This window comes from Artemia sp. Qi Xiang Cuo, chromosome 17 (assembly GCF_049724085.1).
Source record: "Artemia sp. Qi Xiang Cuo chromosome 17, ASM4972408v1, whole genome shotgun sequence".
Taxonomy (NCBI): Eukaryota; Metazoa; Arthropoda; class Branchiopoda; order Anostraca; family Artemiidae; genus Artemia; species Artemia sp. Qi Xiang Cuo.
Window position 1 is genome coordinate 53298714 of NC_142810.1, and position 17125 is coordinate 53315838.

At 35.3% G+C, this 17125-nt stretch overlaps 3 protein-coding genes across 3 annotated transcripts in view; all 3 read right to left on the reverse strand.

Annotated features, from left to right (window-relative positions):
* LOC148942334 (uncharacterized) overlaps nt 1-17125 on the reverse strand; it is an 81356-nt gene that overhangs the window by 50056 nt on the left and 14175 nt on the right. Inside the window, exon 2 of the mRNA XM_089103346.1 lies at nt 2817-2921. Coding sequence (XP_088959472.1) covers nt 2817-2859 — 43 coding nt within the window. The 5' untranslated portion in view covers nt 2860-2921. The remainder of the gene's footprint in view (nt 1-2816; nt 2922-17125) is intronic.
* LOC148942335 (uncharacterized) lies at nt 6186-6971 on the reverse strand. Its single transcript, XM_089103298.1, has one exon. The coding sequence runs from the start codon at nt 6969-6971 to the stop codon at nt 6186-6188; it is 786 nt and encodes a 261-aa protein (XP_088959424.1).
* LOC148942336 (zinc finger MYM-type protein 1-like) lies at nt 7380-8201 on the reverse strand. Its single transcript, XM_089103299.1, has one exon. It carries the CDS (start codon nt 8199-8201, stop codon nt 7380-7382), a length of 822 nt encoding a protein of 273 aa, XP_088959425.1.

Here is a 17125-nt window from a genome sequence, read left to right on the forward strand (position 1 = left end):
AATTTACGGATACTTTCTCAACAACGAGAAGTTTTGATAGTTATTATTTGTAATAATATCTAACATGAAAAAAACATAAAAAAGTAATTTTTTTTACGTGGTTTTACTGATTTTATGCTAGATGCTAGATTATTCCGTCATGTGAGGAACTGTCGCTTGGCCTCATGCTATGTTCATATTTTTAAGCATTTGACTTGGTTGATCACACGACCCTAATTCATTTATAACTGAATAAATTTGAAGTACACCATCTCTTAGTAAATTTTATACATGTTTTCTTTCAAATAGATTCCAAGCAGTAAAATACAAAATATTCTCTCTGAACCCTTCCCTAATTAGCGTAAAATTCCTATAGCACCCAATCCCACCCAAAATTCTAATGAAACATGTTAAACTTATTTATGAGTTTATCACTGAATAAATTTGAAGTACACATTTTCTTAGTAAATTTTATACATGTTTTCTTTCAAATAGATTCCAAGCTGTGAAATACAAAATATTCTCTCTGAAACCCATCCCTAACTAGAATGGAATTCCTATCCCACCCAAAAATCTAATGAAACATGTTAGACTCCTTGGTGTCACAAACTTCTAATAATATTAAGTAGGACATGCATATTTCAAAAATTCTGGACTTCTAAACAAATTTTTTTTAAAGTGGATTAAACTGGTAGATTAAGTTTGAAATGGTCAAATGTTGACAGCACTTTAACTGTGAACAACAAAGAAATCTTTGATGGATCATTAAAGCTGATACAAAGTAAGCTATTCCAGGTAGCGTTTATAAAGAGACCTATGTTACAGTATTATATCACACAATATATTATAGAGACCTAGGTCACATGATTACACTGCATATGGAATTTCGTCCCTATGCTTGAGGCAATTTTTAGTTTTTTCCTTCCACTCTAAGAATACTATTTTATACATTTCCATTATATATATATATATATATATATATATATATATATATATATATATATATATATATATATATATATATATATATATATATATATATATATATATATATATATATATATATATATATATATATATATATATATATATATATATATATATATATATATATATATATATATATATATATATATATATCTTAAAAACTTGAAGAGAAACGATGAAATAAAGTAATAAGAATAGGCCTGTTGAATCCACCAGGATCCACCCACAAGTATTCCCCAAGTATTTCAACACGTGTCGAATAGGGTTCCGACATACTTCAAAAACAGGTAACTTTTTTGTTCTGTTGAATTTGTGGATCAAAACGCTCCGATTTAAGAAAATGGGAATTTTGTACCCTTTTCTGATAAAACTTCAAAACTCTAAACAAACAGTTAGATTCGTAGATATTTTTTCTACATACTGAAACCCTTTTCAAACCAAAAGTCTTTAAATTAAGCCTTCTGGAGTAAAATAAAGTGTTTTTTTTTACAAAAACTGTCGAATCATAAGTACCTTTACCCTATTCTGAATTTCAACCAAATTTTTGCACAAAGAGCCGGAAGGGGCGATGAGTCTGTCACTTTTTTAAAGTTTTTTATATCAAAACCAACAATATAATTAAACTAAAGCAAATGCTTCTATTCTCACCCCTTATCCAAATAGGGAATATTTACCATTAAATATAGCATCTGCTTTACCAAGAGCATAATTAGTATATATAGTGCCATGATACTTTGATTGGGGGAGCTTGGGGTACGGAGGTTTTTGATAGGTAAAAACTTGATAAAGCAGAGATTGAAAAAGTTTGACCAAAGAAAGAATCAGAGAAAGAATGTTAAGAAGATAAGAGACACAACGCGAATTATTGTATAATGAAACGAAAAAAAAAACACACATTTGGTAATTCTACAACTTTTTTTTCAAATTGTATTTGAAAACACTTGAAAAACAAAACAACTGCATTGCTCACAGCACGAACATCAAAACAAGTCATTTCATTATTTCTCTAGGTCTGCGGAATTCCTTGTAGGCTACTGTAACAATGATATGCAGAATTTACTGTCAAATCATAATAAAAGATTTGGAAGGATGCCAGCTTATTTAAACACCAATAGAGAAAAACACTTATTTAATAATCCTTCAACTGCACAATATTTAAGACACTAAAATAGCAATAACAATCTGATTTATGTTAACATTTAATACACCAAGTAAAAGTATTTAAAAAGAGGTAGTTATCCACGGAGCTAAGGACAATCCATATTTTCGTTTCTCTAAAGGCAGAAAGGGGGTAAACAATGAATCTGACCTGGCTATTTTTAATCGGTATATTTAATATATTATATTATATTTAAAGTTATATTTATTATGTTATATTTCATATGCTATATTTCATATATTAAATTTATTATATTATGTTTAATCGGTGAGAGAAAACAAAAGACTCAAAGAATTCGTTGATAATGACCTCCTGAAAATATTCAGGTCTTTTTTAGGTTACTTAAAGTTGGCCATTTTTTAGAGGGAGGGAAAAATCTTTAAACTTCATCAACGAATTTTAGCACTTTTCTAGGGAGAAAGCCATGCCACTGAAACCAATGATTTGTTTCGTTAATTTGAGGGTAAGCATTTATCAAAATGCAAAAAGAGAACTAAAAGGCTCTTCAAAATATTAGTTTTAAAGAAAGTTTTGTTAAGTATAAATTTCGTATAGTTAATAACATACAGGTTTCATAGCTTATTTCACCCATTTTCAAGTAAAAGCAGCTGAAATAAGTGAAAAATACCAATGATTGTCCTATAAATGAACAGCAAATTGGCTCAATCACTAATAATACTTTAGCAAGTACCTCGCTTAACAGCAGTGATACCCAAGAGGTTGTGTGTTTCCATGTTTCACCAGTTGTGTCAAATACCCAGTGAGCTTCTCTTAACTAATCCAGATAATTGACAATCTATAAATATGAATAATTAATAAGTTCAAGTATCATATCTCCAAGAGAGACAAAGGAGCAAAAATCCTACAAAATAGTTGGAAGGTACACATAAAACAGAAAATCTTACTTGGACAAAAGTAAGGAAGATAAAAAAAAACATAGTTCTACAGATTCCAAAATTCCATACCAATTTATTGACCTTTTCTATAATTAAATTGACCAACTGCAGCAAAACCAATATCAAGGAGGCACACTTGTGCCTCTTTAAAGAGGCGACACAACACAATGTTAAGCGATTTCCGGTCCTAGCGGTTGCAGAGAGACGGCGGTGATCGCATTTTGTAGCCTAAGCTCAAACTAAGAAACATGCAAAATTTCACCCCCCTCCGACTTTATCTTTATGGGGGAAAGTGGGCAAGAAGTTTCGACCCTACCCCCACACCCACCCTTTAACGTTGTCCGATCGGGCTGAAATTTAGACGATAAGCTTTCCTACGGCCTGGGAGCTTATCCTCAAAATTTCAGCTCAATCCGATCACACCTTCCCTGTTTTCCAAAAACCAAATATAGCCGCTTAGTGTTCATCAAGTTTTTTTTATCTGACACGCCTGCATGCCCCAGTTGGCAACGGATCCGAGTGAATGAGGATTCGTTCGAACTGCAATTTGGCCTGTTAGGGCGTGGGAGATTTTCAGACCGAGAAAACTATCCCTCGAATTTACATTTACGAAAAACCTCGTTTTCCTATAAGAGCCCATGTTAATTTTTCCCACCACAGCCCCCCTTTAACGTTGTCTGATCGGGCTGAAATTTAGAGGATAAGCTTTCCTAGGACCTGGGAGCTTACCCTCCAAATTACAGCTCCATCCGATCACTCCTTCCCTGTTTTCCAAAAACCAAATATCAAGTTTTTTTTAGCCACGCCTACAGGCCACAGTTGGCAACGGATCCAGGTGAATGAGGACTCATTCGAAGCGGAATTCGGCCTGTTAGGGCCTTTTGATATTTTCAGACCGAAAAAATTATCCCCCGAATTTACATTTACGAAAAACCTTATTTTTTTTAGCCACGCCAACAGGCCACAGTTGGCAACGGATCCGGGTGAATGAGGACTCATTCGAAGCGGAATTCGACCTGTTAGGGTCTTCTGATATTTTCAGACCGAAAAAATCCTCCCCCGAATTTACATTTACCAAAAACCTCGTTTTCCTATAAGAGCCCATGTTAATTTTTGAAATTCCTAAAAGAATAGTATCTCATTATTAAATTAGATCAAAATAGTCCTCTTAACCTGACAAGACCGACTGCAAGCTTCCAAAAATTCCAGGTCTTTCCCAGAAGAGACTTTGACAAAAAAAACCGTTGGGTTTTTTTCTGTTGCCGAGACAATAAAAATAAGTAAACAAACCTCTGTTAGTACAGTGGTCAGTATACCTGTCTGTCAGGTGAAAGACCTGGGTTCGATTTCCCGTCAGAGTAAATTTTTTATATATTGAATTTAAAACAGTATATCTTAAATTTAAAGTTTAAAAAAGAAACTCAGTTTCTGTTTTAAATCCAATCTATTAAATTCTTCGGCTAAACAGGCGTCTCGAGAAAAATATCACGGTCGGCCTTCAGCTTAGAGGTAAGTCTCCACTGCTTTAATAACATGCCGTATACCCGCATGCTCGAAGAAAATTTGAAAAAAGAAAATCTTACTGTGTATTTGATTTGAGTATTCAGGAATTAAAAGCCTTAACAAAAGAATCTTCAAAAGTGGGGGGTGTGGGGGCGGCAGCCCCCCAACTTTAACTCCTGACACGATCAGCTAACAGTTAGTGAAGCAATAATAAGTAATAAACTGTACAAAAACGTGCAGAAATTATTTGAAAAAAACTACGTTTTCTAAAGAGTTAAAGAGGCTGAGTCACAAGTTCGAACCTTAAAACTTGCAGGGATTAGGAGGTACAGTTGGGTGGCTGCCACCCCCAAAACCCCCCCTTTTCCAGCCTTTAAATAAAAAAAACAAGTTTTTTAAACTGAAAGTAAGGAGCAACATTAAAACTTAAAACGAAAAGTTATTCCGTATATGAAAGGGGCTGTCCCCTCCTCAACGCCTCACTCTTTACGCTAAAGTTTTTTATTGTTTAACAAAAATAGAGTTGTGAGAAAGTCAAACGTTAGCGTAAAGAGCAAGGCGTTGAGGAGGGGACAGCCCCTTTCATATACGGAATAATTTCTGTTCGTTTTAAGTTTGAATGTCGCTCCTTACTTTCAGTTCAAAAACTTTTTTTTTATTTAAAGGCTGCAAAAGGGGGGGGTTGGGGGGGGCGGCAGCCACCCAACTGTACCTACTAATCCCTGTACGTTTTAAGGTTCGAACTTGTGACTCAAACTGTACCTTCTAATCCCTGTATGTTTTAAGGTTCGAACTTGTGACTCAGCCTCTTTAACTCTTTAGAAAACGTACTTTTTTTTCAAATAATATGGTATATAGATTGAATTTCGTTTGTTCATCTCGGAACAATAGAAAGAAGTCATCTCTCTCCCATACACAACGAAGCTGAAACCTTTTAAAAGCGAAAACTTTCTCCATGCCAGGTTTTTCGCCCTTTATTAACTGATATAATTTAGCTTTTTAAATGATTTCATGGTAAGAGCTAGACATTCAATGAATAAGACCAGTGGCGTAAATTCAGAAAAATTCTGGGGGGGGGCAAACTTCAAAGATTTTTGCCACCTCAAGGAAGAAAATTTGCAAATTTTCACTTTTACTTTGTGAGGAAAGTTCAAAACTATGCAGATTATATTCTGTTAAAAAAAAAGTAAAAAAAAAAGAAAAAAAAGTTTGAATTGGTGAAATTTTCTAATTCAGAGCGAGTGGATGGCTTGGAAAGAGCATTTCCTGCCGCGAAATATCCTTCAAAAGGATATTTTTGAAATATTATTAAAAACTGTATTATCCCTTATATTGGACCTCTTAGATTCCTTTTTAGGGAAGCAAATTACTTAAAAATAAATATTGTGCTTTGAAGGGTCTAAGCCAAAAAAGAAAATTTAGAATTAGGAAATGTCATTTTGTTTTGTTAAGAATTGAATTGAGTGAAGGCCTAGAACAGGGTTTTCTGGCGCGAAGCGCAGTGGCGGACATGAAAAAAAACCTGGGGAGGGGCAAATTCAATGTCTCAATAGGCCGCCTCAAGTGGGTTGAATTAGCAAAAATCCAAGGGAGGGGGAAATCAAGCCAAATTAAGCGGTAGCCAACTTAAAATTCTTTGGATAACAAAGTTTAGAGCACAATTAGATATACAAAAATTCAAGTACATAAATACAATTAAGCAAATAAATCATAAATTTGTTTGCTTCACGACTGAGTATCCCGAGAGAGCCACTATTTAATGGGAAACGTCGTTGCTTCAGGGAAGCAAACTTGTCGACGGCAATGTTATAATCTATCTTTTTCGCTTTTTCCGGCTGAGTTGCTATAACTAACAAATCGCTAAGTCGCTCATCAGTCATGGTTGTTCTGAGATATGTCTTAACCCTCTTAAGCGTTGAAAAAAATCTCTCGTTAGAGGCAGTTGAAACTGGGAGCGTCAAAGAAATTTCGAAAGCTTCCGAGATGACAGCAAAGGCGTCTTTTTTCATGTAGAGGTAGGCAAGAGCTTTTGATGGGCATTCTGGTTTCATCCTTTGTAAAAAAGATTTTGCCAAGGCTATCTCCGACCCAAACTTCAACTCATTTACTAATAATGTAGGAAAGTCATGTACAAAGTCTTGTATTAGACGTGCATCCAGGAACTTTGGTGAACTTGGCTCAAACGCTTCTAAGCCTTGGATTACTAAGGAGTTTTCACCGAACCTTTGTCTCAGCTCCGAAGTTACTCGGTCGACTATGAAGTATAAAATGTCTGACCTATAAGTTTTAAAAATGTCACGATCCTCTTCTGTTCGATTTCTTGCTATGGCACCGACAGTGGTTTCGACGTAAAAATCGAGAAGGCGTCTGCTTATAGCAACCGAGCGTCTAGGCTTTTCTATTTGGATTGAGTGCTGCTTGCATAAGCTTTTCGTTGCTTCGACCATATTAAAACAACGCTCTTCAGATCGGAGCTCTAGAATCTGTTGTTGAACTGCTTGAAGCAGAGAATTTAAGCCTGAAAGAACGAGGCTCTTGAACTGGAGATGTCAGGATGCAATATCTATCGGACCAAGGAAACTGCTCATTATTTCAAGAATGAGCAAGAATTTGGCATCAATTGTTGCCAGCAACCCAGAAGCTTCAGAACGGTCCTCTGTTGAACTGACTTCATCTAAAATAACCCTTAGTGTTTCGAGAATAGCACCTAAACGTATCCGGATCTTCTGAATTGAGGAAAACCAATAGCACCATCGAGTGTCGGCTAGCTGCTCGAGCTCAATCTTCCTTTCTCCGCGTTCTTGTTGGGTTCGAAAGAAAAGTTCGTGACGTGGCGCACTTCGGCTGAGAGACATCTAATGCCTGAATGCAAGAAAAGAAGTTCTAACCTCCGGACAAGAAGCTATCGACTGCACAAGCACAAGATTTAGGCGATGGGCGTGAAAATGAATATACCTAGCTTGTGGTGCAAATCCTTTAAGAATAGCCTGAAGACCTTTACATGCGCCGCTCATGAGGCTCGCACCATCATAGAATTGAGCCACAGAGGGGCTCCAATCCAGTCCGTGCTTTTCAACAAGATCCTTGATTGCATTAGCACGAGATGCTGCAACTAATTGTTCAAGATGGGTACTTCCGAATGTCTCCTCGCGGATGATAGCATTACTATCAATAAACCGAATAATTAAATCAAGCTGCTCTTTTTTCGACAGATCTTTCGTTTCATCTGCGCAGATTGCCCAATATTTCTTAATAGAGCATCTTGTTTGTTCTCGCAAGAGGTCAGCCAGTATGCTTATAAGACTATTTTGGTAGTTGGGACTCAAATAGCTTCCATACCAACGTTTTAGTTTTTGCTGAAGATCTGAGTGTCCCTCTGTCATTATTTCTACTATTTTTAGAAATTTACCTCGATTGTTTGAGTCGTCGTGTTCACCTTGACGTTGAAATGGGAGCCCTTTGCATGCTAGGGCACGTGCTACTTTTGCACGTTTGACTATATGTAGGCGATTTTCCGCTGTGGCTTCCTTCTGATTTGAATAGAGATTTGTAGCTATTGACTCAGATGTGCCACACTCAATTGCTTTATATTTGGTCCAGCTGGGATTTGCATCGTTATGAGCTTCTGAAGCCTCGTGTTTTTCAATCCTTTCGAATAGCTTTTTCCAGTTATTCATTCCTGTGTCGACAAACACTACATTATCATAAGTATTTCCATGATTTCTTGTTAAGGAAAAGTGCCGAAAGCAAAAGCAGTAAATGGCGTCTTCTTTAATAGAATATTCTACCTATGGTTTTTTCTCATAGGCTTTAGCAGAAAAACGGCGACCGTTTGTTTTGAGGTATTCGGCTAGCTTTGGCTGGTTGGGTACCTCCCTTTTATGGTGGGAGATGTCAAGATTGCCCCTCAATATCGTATCCGATGCATCGGCTACACTTCCACCCTAGAAAAAAATCCAGTGCTTTCGCTTTTAAACATTTTAACTTTATTCAGAGGCCGATAGCTCTGAAAGAGTTGTTCTTTTAAATAGGTGTCTAGTAGACATAAGGATAATAGACTTTCTTAGTGAAATATTTCTAGAATTTCCAACGCTCCGCAACAAAAAATACTGTTTTCAAGCAATTTACTTCCATTTCTACACAAGCTTTCGCCACTCTAAACCATTTTTCCGTCGGTACAGTTTTGTTTTTGTTGTAAAACTTTCGTCGTGCTCGCCCCCCCCCCCAAAAAAAAAAGAGTGATAGTGACGCCCCTGCTCCTAGCTTTTAATTAGCTTTTCTGCTACCGTTTAGTGTTACGTATTGGAATTTTGCCCTTAATAGTTTTCGTTTTTGTTATTTCATGATTAATAAAGGGGTGGTCTATTAAATAGGGTGCTTTTTCTCTCATTTATAATAATAGCTTTATTTCCACCAAAATTGACGATAGCATACAAATATCTTTCGACTGATCATTTAATACGCTCTAGTATCTTCTGCATGTTTAAGCGCCTCCAAATGCTCAAATTCTTAGTTTTTAGAATTCGGTAAAATAGTCTAAGCTAGTCAACTGAAATTTAAAAGGGTTAAAACATATATATCGTTTTTTGTCAGTTTAACTACGAGTAGAATTATGTAAATTAAACGATAACATAATCCGAATAAGAAACTTAGCAACTCAATACAACAAAATTCTCGTACTTATCTAGCTTATCAGCAAAATCTAGGAGGGCATGTCGTAAATTTTCTTTTGGATGAAGCACGCTGACGTGAAGCGAATGCCTCCAATAACAGCCGATTTAACTTTAAAAAGTAGAATTTTGTCACGAAGCAGCCATTTTCTATTTATACTAAAACGGTCAATTCAAATGTATTTTAGCTCTCTTTCATTCCCTTTTTGCGCCATACCCAGTTTCTAGAGTGAGAATATAACAAGAGGTATAAATAATGGTGACCGGCCGCCTAGCAAAAATGGCTAGGCCTTAGGAAAGCATTTATTGCTCTTTCATTCTCTTAAGCTCTTCCAAAACTCTTTGCCATAAATTATGTCTGATAAATCAGGCTGTAGTCCCAGTAGTCATCTCTGAAGTCTTAGCCTGCCCCCCCCCCCTCCTTTAATGACACTTCTTTATCTATAATTGTTTGTTATATGCTCGGTTATATGATTTTCCCCCAAAATTTACGATTTATAAATTATTCCAAAGTTGTAGCGCGATATTAAGATATTACTTCTGTAGGCTAAACTTTAGTTCGCATGGAATTTATTGCATGAAGGAAAGGCTATAAGTTTATATTAGTCAAACCATAAATGGCAAAATTACACACCTCACTTGGGCCAGCTTCTGTTGCTGCCTCGGTTGCTGCTACACTATCCACCAACTTAGCTTTTTTAGCCGGTTGACTAGGTTTAAAAAAATCTATTATTTTTCTCTGACTCATCGCACACTCTTATTCAACAAATGAATTCATTCAATACTATCTTTACTTGGCAATGCTAGAGAAAACACGAGCCTCCGGGTTACTATCTTTACTTGACAATGCTAGAGAAAACACGAGGCTCCGAGTTACGCGTCATTTCGTATAAGATTTTGTATTCGATAAAATTTGTATATTTTATTCGGATGAAGGATAAATAAGGGTATAATCTAAAAAAATCTGGGGTGGGGGGCAAAATCAGGTCTGGGGGGGAACGAGGTCTAGGAGGGGGGCAACTGCCCCCCTGCCCCATAGCAATTTACGCCCCTGAATAAGACATTTAATTTAAAATACTTTCAATCTCATGCCCAGATGAGCCAAATTCACATTTCATATTAAAAAAAAACAACAACAAACAAACAGACAACTAAACTGAGAAAAACCAGAAACTGATATTTGATGTAAAGGACATAAAATGACTTTTATTAATATATAAAAATAGAAAATGAATACTCATTTACTGAATATCAGGTCAAACTGTCATGGATAAGAGTTCTCCATAAAAGAGAGAACAAAATCACCTAACAGAATAATTAGATTTCTTTAAAATCTTCAAAAGCAGTAAAGTTGATGAAGGTATAAAAAAGGCAAAGAGAGATAAAAAAAATGTCACTTAATACAAATTGATAGGAAAGAAGAAGAGCTAATCTTGATACTAAGAAAGGAGAAATTATTGGGACACAAGCTTGCAAATTGGATGGGAAGCTTCTCTTGGAGAAAATATTTTCTTTGTAAGGGTTTGGAATAGCATCCATGGAAAAATAGATGTAAAACATAAATCTCATACATTCACGGGTTCCTAACCAGGCCTTTCAGGGGCAGCACTCTAGAGCTGCCTCAGTAAAAAGTCATATTCCTCTGACAGATGATACTTTTAACCAGGTCTGGATACAAGGTGTGGTTACAGTAGCTTTAGAGGGTGCTCATTTGATTTGAAATTGAAAATCCAGGAACACTTTTCAAGAGTCAAAGCAATGCAGGGCAACAAATTGGCTATAGACCACAAGAGGAAATGACATCATGTTAGATTTTGGGCGTGTAATTACCTCAAAACTGTTGGAAGCTCATCTTTTTGTCATAAGGATGAAAAAATTTGTTCTGGACAGGGCTAGCAGACCCTGAAATGGGTGAAAAGTATTTAAACGTGATGAATTGCACAATAGGGTAAAGGTACCAATGATTCAACAGTTCAATTTTGGAACCACTGTCCAAATTTTCCTTCAAAATAGGATAACTCTGCTTAGTTGTGACTTAGAACACCATCTATTGAAGCCGTTATTATATTTTGACAATGCAAAACGTGGACACTATATCCAATACACTGAGATAGGAAAAGAATATCCAATTCAATCAGTTTCGTGTTTTTGACAAAAAATGAGCTCCCAACATTTTTTTATGTAATGTTCAAACAGTAATTACTTGGTTATTTTTTAGCAAAAAAAAGTGGATCAGCACCAATCCATCAAGATTGATACATCAAGATTTGATATCAAGATTGATAGATTGATACAAGAAGATCAGATACATCTGATCTTCTCTAAAATGTAGCCACATTGGCTTTTTCTTGATAGAATCAAATTAAAATGGTAGATAATATTATATTGACAAAATTATGTTCCAAGTGTTGAAAATTCTTGCCTGATGTAGTAGAGTACAAGGCCGACTAAAAATCTTCCTTCAGCCAAATTCAAACGTAGACATTGGCTTCTATCATGAGATTCATTTCTTTTGAGAATATCTTGTAGTAACCTTGTCAATATTTTTGACAGACAGCAACAGGCCCTGTCGAAATATAGGTGATTCTGTCAAAACTTCACTGAACATGTAAAACAGATGAGAAACAATTGGTATTAAAATCCAAGGGTCCTCTGACGGAAACAGTTGTCGAATTTACGGGTACTCTCTCAAAAATGAGAGATTTTGATGATTATTATTTCTAATAATATTTCACATGAAAAAAAAACATAAAAAGGTTATCATTAAATTGTAGTTTTATTCATTTGATGCTAGATTTTTCCATGATCTGAAGAACTGCCACTTGGTCACATATCATGTTCATATTTTGAAGCATTTGACTTGGTTGATCACAACATCCTAATTCATTTATCACTGAATAACTTTCAAGTAGACCCTCTGTTAGTAAATTGTGTATATGTTTTCTTTCAAATAGATCCCAAGTTGTAAAATAAACAAAAATTTTCTCTCTGTTATCTTCCCTACTTGGCGTAGAATTCCTAACGGAACCTTGTTATGATCCCTCTTATATCTAGTATTGATTAATGAATTTTGTAAGATTCCCTCAAAGGTGTTAACATGTAGATTACCTGCTGATCCTTGAAGTATGTTATAGAAACATCAAAAGTTGCCCCATCCTACATACGAACGTAAATTCTACTAAGTCAATTAAAACAACAATAAACTTCCTAAAATTCTTGAAATTCACTCCTGTTTTTTAAATCCTGTCCCACCCAGTATGCTAATGAAACATGTTAAACTCCTTGGTGTTACAAATTTCTAATAATCTTAAGTAGGACATGCATATTTCAAGGATTCTGGACCTTCTAGACCAAGGAGAGTCAAAGCTAAAATTTTAAGGTGGATTAAAATGGCAGTTAACTTTGAAATGGTTATATGATATGTATATGATTATCCAATTTTGTTCCTATACCCGAGACAATTTCTTCAATTTTTTGCTTCCATAATCTGAATAGTGTTTTATATGTTTACACATTAGACAAAGTTGAAGAGATACAAAGTAAAAAGAATAGGGATGTTGAATGCACAAGGATCCACCTACAAGCAATCCCCAAGTATTTTGACACATGTTGAATTGGGTTCCAACTACATTGAAAACAGGTAACTTTGTTCTGTCAAATTTGTAGGTGAATAGAGTCCAATTTCAGAAAAACAGAGTTTTGTATCCTTTTCTGATAAAACTTTCAACTTCTAATAAAACTGTAAGATTCTAGTTGTTTTACCTACATACTGAAACCCTTTTCAAACGAAAAAGTTTTAAGTTAGGCCCTTCCAGAGTAGAAAAAGTGTTTTTTTTTTACAAAAACTGTCAAATTATTGGTGCCTTTACCATAGTCTGTCAAATAAAACAGTTTCAGCACCCAATAATAAAGTGTTCAAGAAGTCATCGGATGTTGAATGGAATGGTGTTCCCTGGAAGTACCAGTGGGATGCATTTGATATTTAATCATTCACATCATCAAGTATGGAGCAATTAACAGATCACAATGAATCTTTATTAGCTTCAAAGTACAAATTAAGGTAATTAAGTAAATATAAAAGCACTGCTAGATGCATGTCTTTTATGCTCTTCTATACATGATAATTCTTTCCTTTGCAAACTTTCAAGGGGAAGGGGGGGGGGTGGCTCAGGATAAGACAAGTCTTATTGGCAAAAAAGTACAAGTCATGAAAAACCAATGGAAAGCAAAGTTGACTTATAAGACAGCCTAGTTAAAATTGTACTAGCTAGTTTGGAAAAATGAAACAAATTACTCAAAAGTTGACTATATTTTTACTACTACTGCTACAACTAAAAACTCACTGCAGCACCATACTGCAGCATTGGCCAATAAGGACAATCTTTAGCAATATCTTATCCTTATTCCACAGAACATGTCTCAGCCATCTCAACCTTTCTTTTATTTTAGCTTAAGAAAGGAGGATTGCATCACATTTTTTGTACATTTCTTACTGTTTGAGATATGGTCAGTCAGTCAGGTACCCAAAACAATCTCCAGGTAATTTTTCTAGAAAACATCTAGCAAATCTTCCTCCATTTTCGGAGCACCTGTGCTTTAGAACCAGACTTGACTACTGTCATCACTGCAGCTTCTAATGTTCAAATCTTGGTTAGCACACTTACCTTCCTATTCTTCTAACCTCTATTCAATTTTGAAAAAAAAAAAATACCCTTGACTGTGGCTATCCTACTTTTAACATCTTCATTGTACCAGCCATCTTTACTAATAATAATAATAATACCTAGTTAAGTGAAGCTGCCCACCCAATATCACCCCTTCACATTCCCTTATTCATAGTCTTAAAAAGTTAGTCTTCTTAACACTAATTTTAAACCTATTCTTGAACCCTGAACTCACAACAAACTCTAGGGAGTCATTCACTTATCAAACATTTTCACCTAGGATGATTAAATCATCAACATAATCTAAGTCTCAGAGAGTTTTACTCCCTGTTTAATTCTATTACCTTTGCTGTGGCCTTAGGACAAAGCCCATCAACATGATTCATATAAATAAGGATAGTATGCAGTGCCAATTAACTTCTACTTTATTGCACAACCAACTACTATCCTTATTTTCTACCTTAACCACAGAAATGCTATTTTAAAAAATTGAAATAACCACTTTAATGTATTTACCTGGTATAGCCTACCATACAAGGATAGGACCTTTGCTAAAGCTCTCCTATGAGCTGACTCAAATGCTTGCTCTGCTCATAACCTATAAAATGGGGACTAAATGGGTTTGATGACTTAAGCACTTCTGAATTATAAATCTCAGAGTGAAAATTTGGTTGACACATTCTCTACTTTTCCTAAGACCATATTCAACCTGTCAAACAATTATCATGCTAAGTAATTTGCTTCTTGCAGAAACCAGGCTAATGTCACTATAATTATCATAATGACTCTTGTTACCTTTCTAAGGGAGGGGTTTAATTAGATTTTTCTATCATTAGAATTAATTTGTTATGTGTAAACCAGTGCTAATAATGGTAAACATCTTTCTATGACTGAGTAACAAATTAACTGAACATACCACTCAGTGCCTTTTATCCACTCTTTCAAAAATAACAATTCTTTTATTTGGAAATTCAATTTTAGGCCCTCTACGGACCCTTAAAACCTATGAAATTCAATTTTAGGCCCTTTATGGACAAATTTCTAATCAAATGAGCCCTTTTTGAAGTTTATACAACAACTACTTTGATTTGAAGTGCCCTGGTCTGAAGAAAAAAAAAAAAAAATGTTGTGCCAACATTGTTCTTTACTTAGGCAGTGCTATTGTGCTGCCTACAATTGAATCTTAGGCCCTTAATGAACTCTAAAATATAATACATTTTCTTATAATTTTTGGATAGATAAAAGGGTTAAAACATAGGTCTAAAAATGACTATTTGATCAAAATTTTGTTTTTTCAACATTTTGTTAAGGCACAAGTATTGATTATTCACAATCCATTTAGACAAAAATAAATTAAATTGTTTTTGCCATACTTTGGTCAAACAGTCTACATGTTTTTTTTTTTAATTAAAGATTATGTGGTAAATTTTTTGCAAATCATATTGTTGACTTACAAATAAAGTAAACATACCACTCAATGCCTTTTTTGTTCTCTTTCCAAATATGATAATCATTTTTGTCAGAATTGAGTTTTACCCCCACCCCTATAGGCTTATGTACCAATTCAGGGTAGGCTATGTATTTGTACATTGGCAATACATGGATATGTATTGCCTGTTATGAACTTGCTTCCGCTGTGTTAACATCTAATTGGTGTTTTCACTCTTGGTATTTTCCAGTCGAAATTCCCCGTTTGTAACTTGAACATTTACAGACCGTGCATGTCCCTGGACTTTCCTAAGTAATATTAGTGACCTTGATTCTTGTTAATTGGATTATAGGATTTGAATTATAGTTCTGAACAGTGAAAGAAATAAGAGGTGAGATTTTTAGTTCCAAATAGCTCATGTCTCACACAAAGGAACCTCCTGAAAAAGACACAGATGTCTCACCTTTCCTGCCTTCAAAAAGAAACTTAACTAGACCCCCCCCCCAACTCCTATGTCTAAATCAACCACACATCTTAAGGGGATACAAGCCCTAAACATCCTTCAAGCCAAAAGTACTGGTGAAACCCCTGGCAAAAAAAGAAAAATGATGCAGTTAGATCACCCACTGAAGAACCCCAACCCAAGATTATAGTAATAAATATACGTAACTTACGTAACGAACTTCTATATTCATATATTTTTAATACGTTTATTATGGGGTTCACCCCCTAGTCAATACCTTGCTCTTTAAGCAAAAGTTCGAATTTTGTTCCAATTCTTTAAAAATGAGTCTGGCGTCCCCTTCATAGCAATGTCCCTTCCCCAATGAAAACTTCCTTCATGAAAAGATCCTCCCACATAACTCCCGACCCACCCACCCCCCCCCCCACTACCAGGAAAAATCTCCCCTTAAAACGTCTGTATACTTCCAAATAACCAATGCTATATGTTAACATTGGGTCAAGTTCATAACTTTCAGCCCTCCCCTGGGAACTTCGGGGTATTAAGTCATCCTAAAAAACATACTTATAATATTTTTGGACATGTTGAACAAAATGACTATCTCAAAATTTTGATCGGGTGACTTTGGGAAAAAATTGAGCGTGGGAGGGGGCCTAGTTGCCCTCCATTTTTTTTTGATCACTTAAAAAGGGCACTAGAACTTTTAATTTCCATTCCATCGAGCCCTCCCACGATATTCTAGGACAACTGGGTCGATACGATCACCCCTGGGGAAAAAAAAACAAAAAAACAAACAAATAAACACACACCCGTGATCTTTCTTCTGGCAAAAAATGCAAAATTCAACATTTTTGTAGATGGGAGCTTATGATCTCTACAGTAGGGTTCTCTGATACGCGGAATATGATGGTGTGATTTTCATTAAGGTTCTATAACTTTTAGGGGTCTTTCCCCCTTTTTTTGAAAATCAGCCAAATTTTCTCAGGCACGTAAATTTTGATGGGTAGTATTAAACTTGATGAAACTTATATATTTGAAATCAGCATTAAAATTTGATTCTTTTGATGTATCTATTTGTATCAAAATACCGTTTTCTAGAGTTTCGGTTACCATTGAGCCGGGTCGCTCCTTACTTACAGTTCATTACCACAAACTGTTTGATCGGTGAATGGATATTAGAAAGCCTATATTTTTACTAGCTAACTCAACTTTTGAAGTAGTTTTCCTAAAAGACGGTCTTATAGATCTTTATTTTACCTCTCACAAGGCTGCAGATTGAGTCCTTTCAAGGTCCAAGGAATTAATCGTTAAGGGTTCCAAAATCTCTGCCACTTCTAAAGAAGTAGAAAAGTCCTATAAATACTTGGTTTATGGT